Source organism: Phyllopteryx taeniolatus, chromosome 3 (genome assembly GCF_024500385.1).
Source record: "Phyllopteryx taeniolatus isolate TA_2022b chromosome 3, UOR_Ptae_1.2, whole genome shotgun sequence".
Taxonomy (NCBI): Eukaryota; Metazoa; Chordata; class Actinopteri; order Syngnathiformes; family Syngnathidae; genus Phyllopteryx; species Phyllopteryx taeniolatus.
In genome coordinates this window covers 28,071,576-28,092,537 of record NC_084504.1, presented here as the reverse complement: position 1 = coordinate 28,092,537, position 20,962 = coordinate 28,071,576, and the positions used below count along the sequence as shown (strand labels likewise).

General features: G+C 45.2%; 1 protein-coding gene across 11 annotated transcripts in view; it reads left to right on the top strand.

The window, feature by feature from the left end:
- The window catches only part of ydjc (YdjC chitooligosaccharide deacetylase homolog), a 50,059-nt gene extending 31,715 nt beyond the window's left edge, over positions 1-18,344 (top strand). For 7 of the 11 annotated variants that reach the window (XM_061768266.1, XM_061768264.1, XM_061768263.1 and 4 more), the window contains 2 exons: positions 8,024-8,201; positions 14,555-18,344. In XM_061768266.1, the coding sequence (XP_061624250.1) occupies positions 8,024-8,201; positions 14,555-14,870 (494 nt within the window). In that variant the 3' untranslated portion in view covers positions 14,871-18,344. Of the gene's footprint in view, positions 1-8,023; positions 8,202-11,879; positions 13,689-14,554 lie in introns of those variants that run through there. The other 4 variants (XM_061768272.1, XM_061768273.1, XM_061768271.1 and 1 more) reach the window with 2 other exon arrangements.
- Positions 18,345-20,962: the final 2,618 nt, after the last annotated feature.

Genomic DNA, 20,962 nt, shown 5'->3' with positions numbered 1-20,962 from the left:
GCACTGGCTCCCTAGCCCACCCAGAATTAAGTTCAAGGTCTCCCTCCTCACCCACTACCGCACGTACATGCCCACCAGTGCTTCAAGGAAATCCTCACCCCCCCCCCCCCCAGACTCATTCATGCACTCTCCGTTCTGCAGCCACAAACACCCACCATGCCCCCAGAACCAAGTTCCGCACTGTGGGTGATCGGGCATACTCCTCTGCAGCTCAGAGGCTGTTGAACGCCCTCCCTGGCCCCACAGACTACATAGGCCTTTAAACGTTAACTACATGTGTTTTTACTTCCTCCTTGAATGACCATCTCTGATCATTTTATAATTGTAACCAATTTTATTTTTTAAATTCCTCATGTAACACTGAGATCAATGGATGTAAAGTGCAATTGAAATAAAATGTATTATTATTATACAGTAATCTCTCGCTACGTCATGGTTCACTTATTGCAGATTCATTGCATCAGTTACTCACCTGCACATCTCTGACACAGCTAGCTTCATTGGCAGGGATGTGCACAGGTAGACCTTTACTGGTGCTTCCGGATTGGCCCCTTTTGCCCTGGATGGGTAAAATGCCCTTTTCCATGGAGCCCTTTTTAAAAACAAATATTATTCATCAATATTAAAAAAAAAAATACCTTCTGTGTTAGGGCTGGCATTAAGAATCTCACAATTTGATTCCATTTCGATTCTTAAGGTTGAGATTCAATTTGTTATTGATTCTTTAGGGATGCAATTCGATTCTATATTGATTTAAATGTTGCAATATTATCCTTCCATCCATTTTCCGAACCACTTATCATCAGTCGGGTCACGGGCTTGCTGCCGCCAATCTTAGCCAACTCTGGGCGAGAGGCGGGGTACACCCTGAACTGGTCGCCAGCCAATCGCAGGGCATATATACAACCCCAATTCCATTGAAGTTGGGATGTTGTGTTAAACATAAATAAAAACAGAATACAATTATTTGCAAATCATATTCAACCTATATTCAATTGAATACACTACAACGACAAGATATTTAATGTTCAAACTGATAAACTTTATTGATTTTAGCAAATAATCATTAACTTAGAATTTTATGGCTGCAACACGTTCCAAAAAAGCTGGGCTATGTGGCAAAGAAGACTGAGAAAGTTGAGAAATGCTCATCAAACACCTATTTGGAACATCCCACAGGTGAACAGGCTCATTGGGAACAGGTGGGTGCCATGATTGCTTCCCTGAATTGCTCAGTCATTCACAAGCAAAGATGGGGCGAGGTTCACCTCTTTGTGAACAAGTGTGTGAGAAAATAGTCGAACAGTTTAAGGACAATGTTCCTCAACGTACAATTGCAAGGAATTGGAGAAATCACTGCATGTAAGCGGCAAGGCCGAAAACCAACATTGAATGCCCGTGACCTCAGGCGACACTGCATCAAAAACCGACATCAATGTGTAAAGGAGATTACCACATGGGCTCAGGAACACTTCAGAAAACCAATGTCAGTGAATACAGTTCGGCGCTACAGCCATAAACTTGAAACTCTACTATGCAAAGCAAAAGCCATTTATCAACAACAGCCAGAAACACCGCCGGCTTCTCTGGGACCGAGCTCATCTAAGATGGACTGATGTAAAGTGGAAAGGTGTTCTGTGGTCCGACGAGTCCACATTTCAAATTGTTTTTGGAAATTGTGGCCGTCATGTCCTCCGGGCCAAAGAGGAAAAGAACCATCCGGACTGTTATGGACGCAAAGTTCAAAAGCTAGCATCTGTGATGGTATGGGGCTGTGCTAGTGCCAATGGCATGGGTAACTTACACATCTGTGAAGGCACCATTAATGCTGAAAGGTACATACAGGTTTTGGAGAAACATATGCTGCCATCCAAGCAACGTCTTTTTCATGGACGCCCCTGCTTATTTCAGCAAGACAATGCCAAACTACATTCTGCAAGTGTTAAAACAGCGTGGCTTCGTAGTAAAAGAGTGCGGGTACTTGACTGGCCTGCCTGCAGTCCAGACCTGTCTCCCATTGAAAATGTGTGGCGCATTATACGAAGCGTACTATACGAGAACGGAGACCCCGGACTGTGGAACAGCTGAAGCTGTACATCAAACAAGAATGGGAAAGAATTCCACCTACAAAAAAAATTGTGTCCTCAGTTCCCAAACGTATATTGAATGTTGTTAAAAGAAAAGGTGATGTAACACAGTGGTAAACATGACCCTGTCCCAGCTTTTTTGGAATGTGTTGCAGCCATAAAATTCTAAGTTAATGATTATTTGCTACAAACAATAAAGTTTATCAGTTTGAACATTAAATATCTTGTCTTTGTAGTGTATTCAATTAAATATAGGTTGAACATGATTTGCAAATCATTGTATTCTGTTTTTATTTATGTTTAACACAACGTCCCAACTTCATTGGAATTGGGGTTGTAAAAGCAAACCAAAACTGTGAATCTTTGTGAACCGGTACAGAAAAAGATGCATTTGAGAGGTCAACAACCGAGAAACACTTTGTGTCAGGTGGAATTTGGCCCAAAATGGTGTACGGATTTGGCACACAAGGAGCTGGAGCGTTTATCGCAGCATTAACAGCTTGCAAATCTTGAACAAAACACCACTCGGTTGGCTGACCTTGAGGTCTAATTTTTTTCACCAGAAATATTGGAGTTTGAACTGGTGTCATTGTCCCAGATTATCGCACTACTCGCTTGACGTCTCGCCGCCCTTTGCACAATGGTCATTGCACCGGAGTATTGCAATATTAGTCTTTCGAACTGCTCTAAGTGCATCTTTTTGCACAATTGTCAAAAAAAAAAAATAAATGTACCGGCATTACCAGATAACTAGCAACCCTTTATTGTTCAGTGACTGTTTTTTGTCAAAGTCTTTATTTGTCAAAAGTGTTCTCTGTCAATTGACTGTCTGTTGTCGTACTAGAGCGGCTCCAACTACTGGATACAAATTCCTTGTGTGTTTTTTGGACATACTTGGTAAATAAAGATGATTCTGATTCTGAATTGTCACATCTTACAATTATTCCAGCTTTGATCAATGCCTCAAATACTGGCCAAATACCGTCAACAGCATCTGCAGGCTGTTGACGCTGTAGAGGGCAATAGGATGACTCTGGTTCGATCTGAACAGGTGGACAATTCTTAATTAGCCTTACATCATGTTTGTAGCCCACAGCATAGGTGGGACTTGCTCCAGCAGAGGGGAGATGTCCGTCAGAGTTTGTATGTGAAACGACTGAGATCTAAACAAAGTCGGTTTCAACGTAAGATAGACGGAACGCAAGGCATGTGTGTGCGGATTAAATACCTTTCTGTGTGCATTAACAGATTTTGAAAAAAAAACATTGTTGGATCCGATGTTGGTGCCCAATCAGTCGCGCGTCGACATTGATAAACAAAAGGGCCTACATCCTGCCATTGCGCCGTAGGTTGTTTTGCTAGAGAAACGTGTGGTGCTGAACGGACAACATCCAAGACAGACAGACAGCTGATGTTAGTGAGACAGATGCTGTGCAAAATTATGATTTAAAAAGAGGTCACTGACATTTAGCGAGTCATTCAAGTCCTGATAAAAAGTCTCCTCAAAATGTCTGTCTGGTCCGTCATGTACATGTGTCGTACAATGCAATTTGCAGCTGTCCATTACATCAGAACCGAGAGAAATGAACTGAGTCGCAAATTTCGTCAGATAGGTGCTGATTGGACCGCTGATTCCCCAATGATAAATGTATAGCAGTTTGTGGGGACTGAATTTAACAAATTATGAGTCCACATCATCTACCGGACGCGTGATCTCAATACTGTCAGAATCAGAATCATAATCATATTTATTTGCCAAGTATGTCCAAAACACACAAGGAATTTGTCTCCGGTAGTTGGAGCCGCTCTAGTACAACAGACAGTCAATTTACAGAACACTTTGGAGACAAAGACATTGACAAAAAACAATTGTGCAAAAAGATGCAGAGTCCTCTAGCACTTAGAGCAGTTCGAACGACTAATATTGCAATAGACCGGTGCAATGACCATTGTGCAAGGGGCGCTGAGACTTCAAGGAGTGGATGCGGTTTAAAGTGACGAGTAGTGCGATAATCTGGGACAATGTTGGTTGTGCAAATGTTGCAGATACTCCTCAAACAGTGTGCAAATGGAGCAGATGCTACTCTGGCATGAGTGGCCAGTATATGCAAATAGTGCAGCATGGCGAGACAACGACAGTGAGTGCACGAGTAATACATAATTGGCCCCACAGAAATGTGACAACGAACTCAAGTCAAAAAAAATTGCCAGCTTGTTGTAATGGAATTGTAGGTTAGCGGTTTAAGAAGTTGATCGCAAGAGGGAAGAAGCTGTTGGAATGTCTACTAGTTCTAGTTTGCATTGATCGGTAGCGCCTACCTGAGGGAAGGAGCTGGAAGAGCTGGCGACCGGGGTGCGGAGGGTCAGAGAGGATTTTCCACGCCCTTGTCTTAGTTCTGGAAGCGTGCAAGTCCTCAATGGTGGGTAGGGGGGTACCGACAATCCTTTCAGCAGTTTTGATTGTCCGTTGCAGTCGGAGTTTGTCCTTTTTTGGAGCAGCACCAAACCAGACTGTGATGGAAGAACACAGGACTGATTCGACTACTGCTGTGTAGAACTGTCTCAGCAGCTCCGGTGGCAGGCCGTGCTTTCTCAGAAGCCGCAGGAAGTACATCCTCTGCTGGGCCTTTTTGAGGACGGAGTTGATGTTGGTCGCCCACTTCAGGTCCTGAGAGATTGTAATTCCCAGGAACTTGAAGGTCTCGACGGTTGACACAAGGCGGCTGGACAACGTGAGGGGCAGCTGTGGCGAAGGATGCCTCCTGAAGTCCGCGATCATCTCTACAGTCTTGAGCTTGTTCAGCTCCAGGTTGTGTCGGCCGCACCACAGCTCCGGCCGCTCCGCTTCCTGTCGATATGCAGACTCGTCACCGTCCTTGATGAGGCCGATGACAGTGGTATCATCTGCAAACTTCAGGAGTTTGACAGTCGGGTTCGCTGAGGTGCAGTCATTCGTGTAGAGAGAGAAGAGCAGCGGAGAGAGGACACAACCTTGGGCCGCCCCAGTGCTGATGCTGCGTGTGGATGAGGTGGCCTCCCCCAGCCTGACCTGCTGTGTCCTGCCCGTCAGAAAGCTGTAAATCCACTGGCAGATGGCAGGTGAGACGCTGAGCTGGAGAAGCTTGGATTAAAGGAGTTCAGGGATGATGGTGTTGAACGCTGTGCTGAAGCCCACGAACAGGATCCTCGCGTAGGTCCCTGCACTGTCGAGGTGTTCTAGGATGAAGTGCAGTCCCATGTTGACTGCATCATCCGCAGACCAGTTCGCTTGGTAGGCAAACTGCAGGGGGTCCAGCAGGGGACCTGTGACACTCTTGAGGTGGTCCAGCACGAGACGTTCAAAGGACTTCATGACCACTGATATCAAAGCGACAGGCCTGTAGTCATTCAGACCCGAGATTGCAGGTTTCTTGGGGACTGGAATGATGGTGGAGCGTTTGAAACTGCCACCGAGGAGCTTTTTAACTACCTCGGTGACCTCAAACCCAGAGATAGGAGAGCCCGCCTCAGAGAACCCACACTCTGCTTCCTCATGGGAAGGCGTGTCGGTGGAATTGAGGAGGTGTTTGAAGTATTCTCCCCACCGACTCACAATGTCCCGAGTCGAGGTCAGCAGCGCCCTATCCCCACTATACACAGTGTTGGTGGTGCACTGCTTTCCTCTCCTGAGACGTCGGATGATGGACCAGAATTTCCTCGAAGCCGTCCGGAAGTCTTTCTCCATGGCCTCACTGAACTCCTCCCATGCCCGGGTTTTTGCTTCAGCGACCACCAGAGCCGCATTCCGCTTGGCCAGCCGGTACCCATCAGCTTCCTCAGGAGTCCCACAGGCCAAAAAGGCCCGATAGGACTCCTTCTTCAGCTTGACGGCATCCCTCACCGTTGGTGTCCACCAACGGGTTCGGGGATTGCCGCCACGACAGGCACCGACCACCTTACGGCCACAGCTCCGGTCGGCCGCCCCAGCATTGGAGGCACGGAACATGGTCCACTCGGACTCGATGTCCCCCGCCTCCCCCGGAACATGAGCAAAGTTCTGTCGGTGGTGGGAGTTGAAACTCCTTCTGACAGGGGATTCTGCCAGACGTTCCCAGCAGACCCTCACAATACGTTTGGGCCTGCCACATCGGACCGGCATCTTCCCCCACCATCGGAGCCAACTCACCACCATGTGGTGATCAGTTGACAGCTCCGCCCCTCTCTTCACCCGAGTGTCCAAGACATGCGGCCGCAAGTCCGATGACACGACCACAAAGTCGATCATCGAACTGCGACCTAGGGTACCCTGGTGCCAAGTGCACGTGTGGACACCCTTATGCTTGAACATGGTGTTCGTTATGGACAATCCGTGACGAGCACAGAAGTCCAATAACAGAAGACCGCTCGGGTTCTGATCAGGGGGGCCGTTCCTCCTAATCAGGCCCTTTCAGGTCTCACTGTCATTGCCCACGTGAGCATTGAAGTCCCCCAACAGAACAATGGAGTCCCCAGCGGGAACGCTCCCCAGCACCCACTCCAAGGACTCCAAAAAGGGTGGGTACTCTGAACTGGACAGTCAAGACCCGTCCCCCCACCCGAAGGCCGGAGGGAGGCTACCCTCTCGTCCACCGGGGTGAACCCCAACGTACAGGCGCAGAGCCGGGGAGCAATAAGTATACCCACACCTGCTCGGCGCCTCTCACCGTGGGCAACTCCAGACTAAAAGAGAGTCCAACCCCTCTCGAGAGTACTGGTACCAGAGCCCAAGCTGTGCGTGGAGGCGAGTCCGACTATATCTAGTCGGAACTTCTCGACCTCACACACCAGCTCGGGCTCCTTCCCTGCCAGAGAGGTGACATTCCACGTCCCTAGAGCCAGCTTTTGTAGCCGGGGATCAGATCGCCAAGGTCCCCGCCTTCGGTCACCGCCCAGCTCGCACTTCAGCCGACCCCTATGGCCCCTCCCACAGGTGGTGAGCCCATGGGAAGGGGGACCCAGATTATCCTTCCAGCCACCAGGCACTCACCTTCGAGCCCCACCTCCAGGCCTGGCTCCAGAGGGGGGCCCGGTGACCCGCGTCCGGGCAAGGGCAACCTGAATCCATTTATTGTACTCGCCATTGGGGTTTTTGGAGCCGTGCTTTGTCTGGTCCCTCACCTAGGACCTGTTTGCCATGGGTGACCCTGCCAGGGGCGTGAAGCCCCAGACAACTTAGCTCCTAGGATCATTGGGACACACAAACCCCTCCACCACGATAAGGTGACGGCTCAAGGAGGGGATAGTAATAGAATAAAATGTTCCTCCCTCACAACCTTATACCCTCTTTTTACTGCATGTCCTGTCCTCAACCCCTGACGTCACTTAGCCCCTCCATTTCTTGAGGGTTACTTTCAGACCTGACAAATGACTGCATCTCATCGGTAACATAAATTCAAACTTTTTTACTCCCTGTGATAATTGCACTCATGAGTCCTCATCTGCCACCTTGCCTTGAAATATACTCAATACTTTTTTTCTGAGAAATCAAACTTGGTTACAAAATAACATTTACGTGTTTGAAAAGCCACAAAATTGTCGAACACATTACGGTAGGAAAGAAAATTCGTCATTTGCGGTTCTTCTGTTCTCTGGCAGTTTTAGGAGCAACTTCCAACTGTTTCTGATACAGCAGTCACTGTGGACAGGCTATCGCAATTGCAGTCTAAAGCGACAGCCGCCAATTGCAGTGCTGTTCAGATACTAACTTTCATAATGTCAGAGGCGTTGGAGCTGGAGGCCACACCAAATTAAGCGACCACCTCCAAATGTTAAATGCAGAAAACACCTGAACACTGTGTAGTGTAAACTTTGGGTCACTAAAAGATACCAGAATAATTTCAGTGGCCCTTTGGTATAGATGCTAGCCTGTGAAATAATGCTGCCTATTGAGATTATTAATTTCTAATCTTGTGTTGCAGAGGTCCGTGAGGTGTTTGCACAGGTCCTGTCAGATCACAAAATTCCATACACCCGTGTTCCAGTGGAGCCAGGTTTACACAACTGCCAGTGGCTGCCACCACATCTCCAAAGATTCTACGCACAGGTGGAGAAAGACGCTCTCGAGTCCATTCCTGTCTTCAGGCATTATGGAATAAGGTGTGTGGGTATGAGTCTTTCAATTAGAAATTAAATACCAACCTAAAGTAAAAAATAAATAAATAAACTCCATTTATGTGGTGTCCTTTGCTCACTATCATCTTACACAGGCACATGCACAGGATTTTTTTGGGGCAGGTGCTCAAGTCAAAAGTAGGGTGCACATTGCCAAAATTATTCACATAAGAAACAATTTTAAGAAAACTATGTATTTAAATCACGTATTTATTTCTTTTGACGTAATCAACACAGTCAATAATACAAATATTAACGAAGGAGGTGAAGGGAAGCTACAGTAAATATAAGAAATCTACACACACTTGTTGAAATGACCGTTTTTGGTGAAATACAAAATTTAGACCAAGATAAATAATTTTAAAGCTTTTTCCCCACTGTTTGTTAACCTATAACCTGTACAATTCAACTGAAAAAAATATATGAATCTATTTTACAGAGGCAAAGTAAAAATGAGATATTGAGATAATGTGGTTGCATAATTGCACACACCCTTACAAATGTGGATGTTGCCGTGTACAGAATGAAGCAATCACATCCAAGCTCGTGTTAAATGGGACTCAACACATACCTGCCACCATTTAAAGTGCCTCTGATTACAGTAATCCCTCGCTATCGCCGTTCGCTTATTGCGGATTCAGTGCATCACTGATCTTTTTTCACCCCCTTTTTTTTATAGGTCAGTGTAGTGCAGTTGGCGGCACGGTGACCGACTGGTTAGGGTGTCTGCCTCACAGTTCTGAGAACTGGGGTTCAATCCCCGACCCCGCCTCTGTGGAGTTTGCATGTTTTCCCCATGCCTGCGTGGGTTTTCTCCGGGCACTCCGGTTTCCTCCCACATCCCAAAAATATGCATGGTAGGTTAATTGAAGACTCAAAATTGCCCGTAGGTGTGTATGTGAGTGCGAATGGTTGTTTGTTTCTATGTGCCCTGCGATTGGCTGGCAACCAGTTCAGGGTGTACCCCGCCTCCTGCCCGTTGATAGCTGGGATAGGCTCCAGCGCTCCCGCGACCCTTGTGAGGAGAAGCGGCTCAGAGAATGGATGGATGGATGTAGTGCAGTTATTCATCTACACGTCTGGTACAGTTAGCTTTTTTGGCTATATGATTTTAAGGTGGCAGAAATATCTTACTGAGTAATCTCAACTCATACATTTGGTAAATCACAAAATTGCTCGAGGATATAAAGAACATGACCAGAAAGCTACTGTTTAAAACACAAGCCACAGTCAGAGTTTTATGAAATAAATTCAAAAATACCAACCTTAGCTAATGTACACACTCATAACAATAGAAACAGGAACAAATGCAAGAGCAACGTTTAGCTTGATTTTGTACAACTCCAGTACTGTAGTTAAAAACTTCACTGCAATGAATTCTGAGTTCCCATCATGCTTTTCGCTGACTATATTGCCAGGACTGTCAGTGTGAGAAATAGTGCCAATTCTTAAGGCAGCAAATTGCCATTTCACACCATGCCAACATGGACTGTTATTCACGTCATTCAAGCAGAGCACACCTGCCTTTAGTAGACGCTGCTTGTGGAGAGTGTGTGGATGGTGAACGCAAGTGGACAAGTAAAATACCTTGACCTCTCTACAGTATCACATATTGGCATTGGCTTGCATATGTGAAATTTGTAAATTTATAAATAATAAATAATTGATCAGTTATTGTGAGGGATTTCTGGAACGTAACCCCCACGATAAACAAGGGTTTACCGTAAGCCCAAATATATTTCACCTGTTCTAGTAGGCTTTTCCTCAGATTTTTGTAGTCACATCTTATAACACAAGCCATGGTCTGCAAAGAGCTTCTGCAACTTCAGAGGGATCTAATTGTTCAAAGGTATTAGTCAGAAGAAGGGTAAGAAAAAAATCCAAAGCACATCAAGGAACCAGGAACAGAATGCAGTTCATCATCATAGAGAAAATATGGCAGTGACATTACCAAGAGGTGGACGTCAAGACCAAAGTCTTATCTTACAAAAAAACTGGTCGGCAGCCAATCGCATGGCACATATAAACAAACAACCATTCACGCTCACATTCACACCTACGGGAAATTTAGAGTCTTCAATCAACCTACCACGCATCTTTTTGGGATGCACAGGCACAGGGAGAACATGCAAACTCCACATAGGCGGGGATTTGAACTCCGGTCCTCAGAACTGTGAGGCAGATGTGCCAACCAGTCGCCCACCAAGTTATAAGTCACAATAACAAATCTGAGACCATGGTCCTCAGTCGGAAAAGGGTGGCATGCCCTCTCCAGGTCGGGGATGAGATCCTGCCCCAAGTGGAGGAGTTCAAGTATCTTGGGGTCTTGTTCACGAGTGAGGGAAGAATGGAATGGGAGATCAACAGGTGGATCGGTGCAGCGTCTGCAGTGATGCGGACTTTGTATCGGTCCGTTGTGGTGAAGAAAGAGCTAAGCTCTCAATTTACCGGTCGATCGACATTCCTTCAATAAACCTATCAGAAGCTTCCAAATCCATCACATCATCATCTGGGTTTTCCCAAATTGCAGTACAGAGAATGGATGTATGTTTTATTCTCTCATTTTTCTGCTGTTTAGCAAATATAAATAATTTTGGTGGTCCCAGTTGACCCAAAACAGGAAAAGTTTCATCTAATTTCACACACACAGTGGAAAAAAAGCGTCTTTTAAATCATATATGTAAAGTTGTCATTTCAACTGGAGTGGACTGCTATTACATTATTGGCCAGTTATTATGTTATGGGCCTATTCCATTTTTAAAAGGCAACTTTATGACGTTATGGGCCGTTATGACATTATGGGCTGTTATTACGTTATGGTTTTCTCGTAATAACAGCCCATAAGGTAATAAATTGGCTCTTTTTAATCAACATCAGAATCATCTTTATTTCACCAAGTATGTCAAAAACAAAAAAGGAATTTGTCTCCGGTAGTTGGAGCCGCTCTCGTACGACAACGGACAGTCAATTGACAGAGAACACTTTGGAGACATAAAGACATTGACAAAAAAAAACAGTCACTGAGCCAAAAAAGGGTTGCTAGTTATCTGGTAATGCCAGTGAAACTTTTTATTAATTTTTTTGGACAATTGTGCAAAAAGATGCAGAATTCTCTAGCAATGAGAGAAGTTTGAATGACTAATAGAGAAATAGTCCGGTGCAATGACCATTGTGCAAAGAGCGCCAAGACTTCAAGCGAGTAGGGCGATAATCTGGGACAATGTTGATTGTGCAAATGTTGCAGATACTCCTCAATCAGTGTGCAAATGGAGCAGATGCTACTCTGGCATGAGTGGCCAGTATTGGTCAACAACAGATATGCTTCTATAGTGAGTGCACGAGTAATGTATAATTGGCCCCACAGAAATGTGACAAACTCAAGACAGAACATGACAGCATGCTGCAATGGAATTGTAAGTTAACTGTTTAAGAAGTTAATGGCAGGAGGGAAGAAGCTCTTGGAATGTCTGCTAGTTTTAGTTTGCATTGTTCGGTAGCGCCTCCCTGAGGGAAGGAGCTGGAAGAGCTGATGACCAGGATGTGGAGGGTCCAAGAGGATCTTGCATGCTCTTGTCTTAGTTCTGGCTGCGTGCAAGTCCTCAAAGGTGGATAGGATAGGGGGGTACTGACAATCTTTTCAGCAGTTTTGATTGTCTGTTGCAGTCGGAGTTTGGCCTTTTTTGGAGCAGCACCAAACCAGACTGTGATGGAAGAACACAGGACTGATTCGACTACCGCTGTGTAGAACTGTCTCAGCAGCTCCGGTGGCAGGCCGTGCTTCCTCAGAAGCCGCAGGAAGTACATCCTCTGATGGCCTTTTTGAGGATGGAGTTGATGTTGAACTCCCACTGCAGGTCCCGAGAGACTGTAATTCCCAGGAACTTGAAGGTCTCGACGATTGACACAAGGCAGTTGGACAGCGTGAGGGGCAGCTGTGGCAAAGGATTCCTCCTGAAGTCCACAATCATCTCTTCAGTCTTGAGCGTGTTCAGCTCCAGGTTGTGTCGGCCGCACCGCAGCTCCAGCCGCTCCACTTCTTGTCGATACGCAGACTCGTCACCGTCTTTGATGAGGCCGATGACTGTGGTGTCATCTGCAAACTTTCAGGAGTTTGACAGCCGGGTGCCTTGAGGTGCGGAGAGAGGACACAACCTTGGGGGTCCCCGGTGCTGGCGGTGCGTCTCAATGAGGTGGTGTCCCCCAACCTCACCTGCTGTGTCCTGCCCGTCAGGAAGCTGTAAACCCACTGGCAGATGGCAGGCTTTGCTGGAGAAGCTTGGAGGAGAGGAGTTCAGGGATGATGGTGTTGAATGCAGAGCTGAAGTCCACGAACAGGATCCTCGTGTAGGGCCCCGCACCCTGTCGAGGTGTTCTCGGACTAAAATGTAATAGGCCCATAATGTAATATAATATTACATTATTGGTTCACATATTACATTTGCTAGGTTTTTTTTTTCTTTAGCCAGGCCAATAATGTAATAATCAGCCAATAACATAATAAGTTATTACATTGTTGGCCAAAAGTAGACAAACTAGAACTAGTAGACATTCCAACAGCTTCTTCCCTCTTGCGATCAACTTCTTAAACCGCTAACCTACAATTCCATTACAACAAGCTGGCAATTTTTTGACTTGAGTTCGTTGTCACATTTCTGTGGGGCCAATGATGTATTACTCGTGCACTCACTGTCGTTGTCTCGCCATGCTGCACTATTTGCATGTACTGGCCACTCATGCCAGAGTAGCATCTGCTCCATTTGCACACTGATTGAGGAGTATCTGCAACATTTGCACAACCAACATTGTCCCAGATTATCGCACTACTCGTCACTTTAAACCGCATCCACTCCTTGAAGTCTCAGCGCCCTTTGCACAATGGTCATTGCACCGGACTATTGCAATATTAGTCATTCGAACTGCTCTAAGTGCTAGAGGACTCTGCATTTTTTTTTTTTGCACAATTGTCAAAAAAAAATTAAAAAATGTTCCGGCATTACCAGATAACTAGCAACCCTTTACTGCTCAGTGACTATTTTATTTTATTTTTTATTTTTTTGTCAATGTCTTTATGTCTCCAAAGTGTTCTTTCTGTAAATTGACTGTCTGTTGTCGTACTAGAGCGGCTCCAACTACCGGAGACAAATTCCTTGTGTGTTTTGGACATACTTGGCAAATTGTCATGGTCTGTGTTTTGGTTTGGGTTGTGTTTAGTTTTGTTCCATGTTTGTCGTGTGCTCATTAGGTTGTCGTGTGCACCTGTTCTCGTCTACTTTGTGTCGACCAATCAGCTCTCTCCAGCCACTCGTGTCTTGTCCAGGTGTTCCTCGTTGTCTCGTCAATTTGTTTGTATTTAGTGCCCTGGTTTCTTTCAGTTCTTGTCGGTTCATTGTCGTTGTCACATGTCTTGCCATGTCATAGTCGCCAGTTGTTTTTATCATTGTGATTCAATATTATTATTTTGAGATTCCCGCACTCCTGCCTTGCCTCCCTGCTTCCCTGCAATTGGGTCCACCATGTTCTTGCCTTGCGTTCCTCGCCTTCGCCCTAACCACGTACGTGACACAAATAAAGATGATTCTGATTCTGAAAAGTTATCACGTTATACTGTAGGTTCAGGACTTTTATTACATTATTAGCCAGTTATTACGTTATGGGCCTATTACATTTTAAAAAGGGCAGATCTATTTATATATGGACTGTTATGATGTTTTGGGCATAAACACTCCATTACAACCTTGTGCCCATAGCTTTCCTGCATACAGTATAAATCCATCCATCCATTTTCTATACTACTTATGCTGTTATTTTGTGACATGGTCAATGGGAGTAATGCATGCTGACCAATTTTTAACCACGTAACCGATTGTTTAAAATGTTAAAGGCCGCACACATGATGAGGAAAAAAATGTGTGTTCTTTCTGCTCTTATATTGTATGACATATACGGCATGACCAATACAGCATACCACACACAAAACGAGATCTGCGCCAACAATCGTGAATCTCCTCCACCAAACATGATGGTACCAAGACCGATTGTGAGAGGCAGCCTGGCGCCACATGGAATCCAGACTGGCAGAAAATACAAAGAAAAAGAGACAGGGCAGTAGTACTAGTAGTAGTAGTAGAAGAAGAAGAAGAAACAGAAGAACTGTTGGCTTATCTGGTGGACATTACGGTTGCAAGCTCTTTGTTTGCTCCTGTATTTGTACTCAGGTCGGTTTTGACAGGAGGCGGGGTACACCCTGAACTGGTTGAATACAGTAACTTGTACTTCTAAAAAAAATATAAATAAAAAAAATACAATAAATGACAGTCAACCCCTTTTCATATCCACAGGTGGCCAGAAGTGTACCTAGGACTGACGACAGTAGGCCAGAACATGTCTGTCTCCAACCTGCAGAGGGCCCTAAGCCATGCCTTGAGTAGGTCCTCCTGTGGCATTTCCAGTTCTGAAGAGCGTGTGATCACAGCAGAACTCATGGTCCACCCAGGTTACCCCAGTCACGCACAAAAAGGTGGCTGTGGAGAAGGACCAGATGACTTCTCCCAGTCAGATGACCGGCAACATGAGCTCAGTGTGCTCACTGACTTGTCCCTGCTTGCTATGTACCGCCAGGAGAGAGTGCAACTCTGTGCTTTTAAAGACCTTTGAGCATATTTTGTCTTCAGTATGAATATATGAATTAGAGAGAAACGTCACATGAATTTTTGGGGGCAAAATTAACTTTTACATCACTGTTTAGTTCAGCATTACATTGACTGTCTTTTGAGTTTACTTAAATAGACAAACTACCTTAAAACTAGAATGTTATGTTTGGAGACAATTTCTAAACTGGTTTTGCAAATATTAAACTTGAGATACAATATGATACTGTTTGGTCTTTTTAATTGAACATTTATGAACTCATCACAGGACAATTAGACAAGTATTGAACAGTATGGCCTCTCCCTGAGCCGTCACCTTACCGTGATGGAGTGGTTTTTGTGTCCTGATGATCTTCTGAGCTGTGTTGTCTGGGGCTTCACGCCTCTGGTAGGGTCACCCATGGCCAACAGGTCCTATTTGAGGGACAAGACAGTACGGCTCATAGACCCCTTATGATGATAAACATAAATGGACCTTAGTTTACCTTGCCTGGACGTGGGTCACCGAGGCCCCCCTCTGGAGCCAGGCCTGCAACCATGGGGCCCGGACGGGCACAGCCCGGAGAGGCAACATGAGTCCCCCTTCCCATGGGCTCACCACCTGTGGGAGGGGCCAAGGGGTCGGGTACCTAGTGAGCTGAGTAGCGGCCAAAGGCAGGGACCTTGGCAGTCCAATCTCCGGCCGGCTACAGAAGTTGGCTCTTGGGATGTAGAATATCACCTCTCTGGCAGGGAAGGATGCCCGAGCTGATGTTCGAGGTTGAGAAGTTCCGACTAGATAAAGCCAGCTTGGGCTCTGGTTCCAGTCCTCGTGTGTGTGGTTGGACTCTCTTCCACTCTGTAGTTTCAAACGGTAGGCTAAATTGGAAACTTTAAATTGGACTTTCAGATTTGTGACCGTTAGATAGATAGAAAGTAAGCTTGCTTTTATCTGCTGTATCTCCGGTAAAAATGCATCCAGTCTGTTTTTCTGTTGTTGTTGAGTCCATGATTATTGTGACAAAGCTTTTCAAGTTTTCCTGCTGTTGCTGAAGGGTTGTTGGCAGTAGATCAATTACCTGCTGTATTAGTGGGAAAAACTCCTTGTCTGCTTTCACATCTGCCTTTCGTGGCGGGAAGCAGCGGCATTTTGAGATTCGGCAGTTGTCCGTTTCTCAGAATTCCCCCAAAAGACGAGTAACGGACGTGCAGGTTCCGTGAGGGTGCGAGCTGATCGGTAGCCGTCTAGCCGGTCCCCCACGGTGGCAGGCGATGATCTTAACCATTGGGCCACGACTTATCCTCATCCATTTAAAATCAACGCCTAAAGCTCATGTATGAAATTAATTGACAGATGAAAATGATGTCATGGTCTGTGTTTTGGTTTGGGTTGTGTTTAGTTTTGTTCCATGTTTTCCTGTGTTCCATATTTGTCGTGTGCGCATGCGGTTGTTTTGTCCACCTGTTCTCGTCTACCTTGTATCGACCAATCAGATCTCTCCAGCCACTCGTGTCTTGTCCAGGTGTTCCTCGTTGTCTCGTCAATCTGTTTGTATTTAGTTTCCTGGTTTCTTTCAGTTCATTGTCGTTGTCACATGTCTTTGCAGTATGTCATTGTCAGGTGTCATTGTCTCTGTCTGTGCCATGTCATAGTCGCCAGTGAGGTGGATTTTTTCGCCTGTGGTTCCGAGTCGGAGGTCACCCAGGAGAACTCCCACGTCCGTCGGGCATGGGATGAATGAAGACTTCGAGACACTTGGCGTTTGGGCTGATTCGATTTATTGAACAAGCCTTAGTGTCATAACAGCTGCTTACATTGGCAGAACAACGAAAAAGCTCCCGAAAAACCCCTGGATCTCAGTTTATTAAGCTTTAATTCTCTGGGCGTGGAATTAGCCCCTCCCTGGGTGCACCCGGCAGATGGCCGTTCCTCATGACCATATTTGGAATCACACCCGCCTGGTGGGTCGTCCTCGGGGTCTCCTCCCGGTAGGACGTGCCCCGAACACCTCACCGGGGAGGCGTCCGGGAGGCAACCGAATCAGATGCCCCAGCCACCTCATCTGGCTCCTACCGATGTGAAGGAGCAACGGCTCTACTCTGAGATCCTCCCGGATAACCGAGTTTCTCACCCTATCTCTAAGGGAGAGCCCGGACACCCTGCGGAGGAAACTCATTTTGGCCGCTTTTATCCAGGATCTTGTTCTTTCTACCTCACCTATGGTCACAACCCACAGCTCATGACCATAGGTGAGGGTAGGAACGAAGATCGACCGGTAAATCGAGAGCTTTCGGCTTAGCTCCTTCTTTACCACAACGGATCGATACAAAGTCCGCATCACTGCAGACGCTGCACCGATCCGCCTTACTGCCGGATATGCGGACCAAACTCTGACTCGGGTCGTACAGGGACCGAACAGCCCGTATCAGGGTCTTCGGTACCCCATACTCCCGAAGCACCCCCCACAGGACCACCCGATGGACACGGTCGCACGCCTTCTCCAAGTCCACAAAACACACCCTCGAGGACCCTGCCAAGGGTGTAGAGCTGGTCCACTGTTCCACGGCCAGGAAGAAAACCACACTGCTCCTCCTGAATCTGGGATTCAACTTCCCGACGGACCCTCCTCTCCAGCACCCCTGAATAGACCTTACCAGGGAGGCTGAGGAGTGTGATCCCCCTGTAGTTGGAACCCGCCCTCCGGTCCCCCTTGTTAAAAAGGGGGACCGCCACCCCAGTCTGCCAATCCAGAGGCACTGTCCCCGATGTCCACGCGATGTTGCAGAGGCGTGTCAACCAGGACAGCCCTACAACATCCAGAGCCTTGAGGAACTCCGGGCGAATCTCATCCACCCCCGCGGCGCTGCCACCGAGGAGCCATTTCCTTTCCATTTTCTTTCAGTTCCGTCACAAACATTGACTCCTGTTTCTGCCCATTTGCACCTCATTTGTTTTGTTATGCATTTTCTATTTTCAAGACATTGCAAAGGTTTTCGATCTTGATGCTTTGAGGTTTTTCTTTTCTTCTTTTCTTTGGTCTAGCTCCGTGTCTACCGCCTTCCCTTTTACAACTTTCCCACTTTGTTTGTACTTGGTCCAGATTTTAGACACTGCTGACTGGGAGCAACCACCATTTTTTTGCAACCTTCTGTGATGGGTTTCAATTCTCTCCTTTGTTTTAACTGGCATCTCTCGTATTGGAGCCATGATTCACGTCAATCCACACAGAGCAACAACTCTCAAAAGTCTGAGAACTTATTTAACTGCTGACTAATTATCAGATTCAATCTGATGTTGGTGTTTGTTTTAGAACTGAAAATTACAAGCTGGTTCCCTTTTTTTCTCAAAATGGAGCAATTCCATATTTTATTTTTATTTCCTCTACTTGCTCAAAACAAAAATGGTGACTGACTCCAACAATTTCCTTTTTTGCTTTTTTTTGAAAAATGTTTCTTGAAGCCAGAAGGGTGGTATTTTGAATAAAAACTGTGTGGAACATTGTGAATTGAACATTTCAATGATCACATTTATCATCAAACAGTGTTTTAAAAAGTGGTGTGAATTTTCCAGTCACTTTTATTGCACATTTAGAACAATATTTGTCAACGTAAATAGGTAACTCAAAATATATATACCTCAATCTTAAATCGAAATTAAATGTAAATATGAAATCTAAATGTTAAATATCCAACTTAATATAAATATTCAAACTAAGCGTTAAATATATATCCATCCATTTTGTGAGCCGCTTCTCCTTACAAGGGTCGCGGGAGTGCTGGAGCCTCTCCCAGCTGTCTTCGGGCAGGAGGCGGGGTACACCCTAACCCTCAACTGTACTCTAAATGTTGAATTTAAATGTTTCGTGTTTAACTAAATATTTAGCTAATATGCAAATACACACTGCCAAGAAACGCTGTATGTTTGTAGTGTCAAAAAAGAAAAAGACATCTTAGACAGGGAAATGGATACTTGGACCGAGATTATCACTACCTGAAATAACAAACCAGATTTGACAAATTTTGAGTCTTTAGGAAGAAGTGTCGCCTCGGCACCGCCCTGCCATGGGTTACGCCTAAGTGCAACCGGAAGCTGCCGCTTCTCCCTTCGGAAAGTTTTCTTTTTAGGTTAAATGGTCACTTTAACCAAGCTCCATCGCGTAAAGTGGGCAAAGGTTGGTCTGTCTTTGACTTTAGACAATGCAGACAATCTGCATCCCACCTGTCTTGGAAGTGAACCGTTTGTCATGTGCGGAGCAACGTGGCTGGAACAAAGAATATAGCATCATTGAATTCATGTTTTCTAAATGCCCTTTATCAACTCCTAGGCAGGGACTGTTCATAGTTTGAAGTTTGGATTTTTATTGAAGCACATCCTTATTTTTTGGGGTTGTTTTGTTGTTGGCCTTTGAAAAAAGATTGACATCAAAAAGAAAGGTAGTTGGCGATAGATAAATGGAAGATGGAGACAGAAGAATTCATGTTATCCATTTAAATACAAAACAACAAACAAATACCAAATTTGATTTCTCGGGTTTATAATATGAAAGTTTGCTTATTCCAGAGTCAGTGTTTAAGCAAAATTCAAGTTTGTTGTCATATGATCTACTTTAACGCTCGACTTCTGCAGAGCAGGGAAACATGCACATCGCTGGGATTTTTCATTAAATATCCAGTTTGGCCCGCGACCTTGTCCCAATTTTTTATTTTGGCCCACCGTGAATTTGAGTTTGACACCCTTGATTTAGCCAATATGCAAATCAAAACTGAAGTAACCGGTACCAAACTAAAAGCTTGAGGTCTGTGAGTTTGCAGTGTTGAATGTCGTATCAAAAAAAACTTTTGGAGAAACGTTGATCGGTACTTTGAGTTGACAAGTGTCACTTTTCCAAAAGCATTTGGCATTTTTGTACCTCCGAGGTGCGCGACTGTTTCAACAGTCCTGATTCATAAAGTACGTGTCTCTCATCTGGACTACGTCTGATATTGATAACAAACCAAGTCAAAGAATTAAAAACGTGTCTCAATACACGTGACTGCAAAAAGTGGATCAACCAGCAAGGGCTCCCTCTAGTGTTCATATACAGTATCTCTACGGATCATAAAGTGGAAATGATCATTTCTCAGCACTTGCTGATACCAAAAAAATGAATCCAGGTTTGTATTTTATAATTATTGTGTATGTAACTTTGATCTATTATGCATATACATTGTTTTTACTGTGCTTTTTAAAACACTTTCAAAAACAGTATATTTATTGGGCATTGTAGTGACAATACTCCCCCCCCCCCCCACACCCCTCCCCTCTTAAAAAAGGTCCAGAGTAGCTTGTCGCGTTAGTGGGGCCACTTTACTTTAAAGATGCATTGCGTTCTATCAAAGTAAGTATATGTCGTCTTTCAAGGTACAAAATGGTCATTTCATTGGTAGAAAATGTTCCCCAAAAATGGTGGTTATACAACCATTATATGGTCAGCGATCAAAGAAAACGTAACCTTCCCGTGTGCTTCCGTAAGCAATGCAGGGAATTCTTTGCACAAAATTGATTTTACTCACCTGTAAAGGGATAAAACATTTGACAGTGCTTTGCAATAGAATGTACAGTATTCCTTCGTTCTGGAAATAGTTGTATCAAAAAGACTACCGTCAAATCGTTACCAAAATGTGCACATCTCTATGCCCACTTCAACCTCTGCAAAAATCGGAACGATCGGCCCCATTATTTTGGATTTTGTGGATGTTAAGTTGCTTATGAGGAAAACACATTGTCCCCAAAAATCCCGAATAATAAGGCGAGCATTCTGCTATTTTCAGAGGTGGAAGAGGGAGGGAGGGAGGGGAGATGTTCACAGTTGGTGGACATGAAGTGATGTTCGGCTTTTCTGTATCGTGAGCGCTTTTGGAGTGGAAAACGCTTTCATGTCCATAAAATCCATATTGGGGCGATCATTTTTTGTGTATTTTCAGAGGTCGAAGTGGGGATGAGGAGAAACGTCCTTCTCAAAATTGGTGACGATTGATCGCAGTCTTCTCACATTGATGTTAAGCTTTTTGATTTTACACTTGGGTTAAAACGTTTTACTGTCCCCATTATTAGGAATAATGCAAGTTAACTAGCAGGCA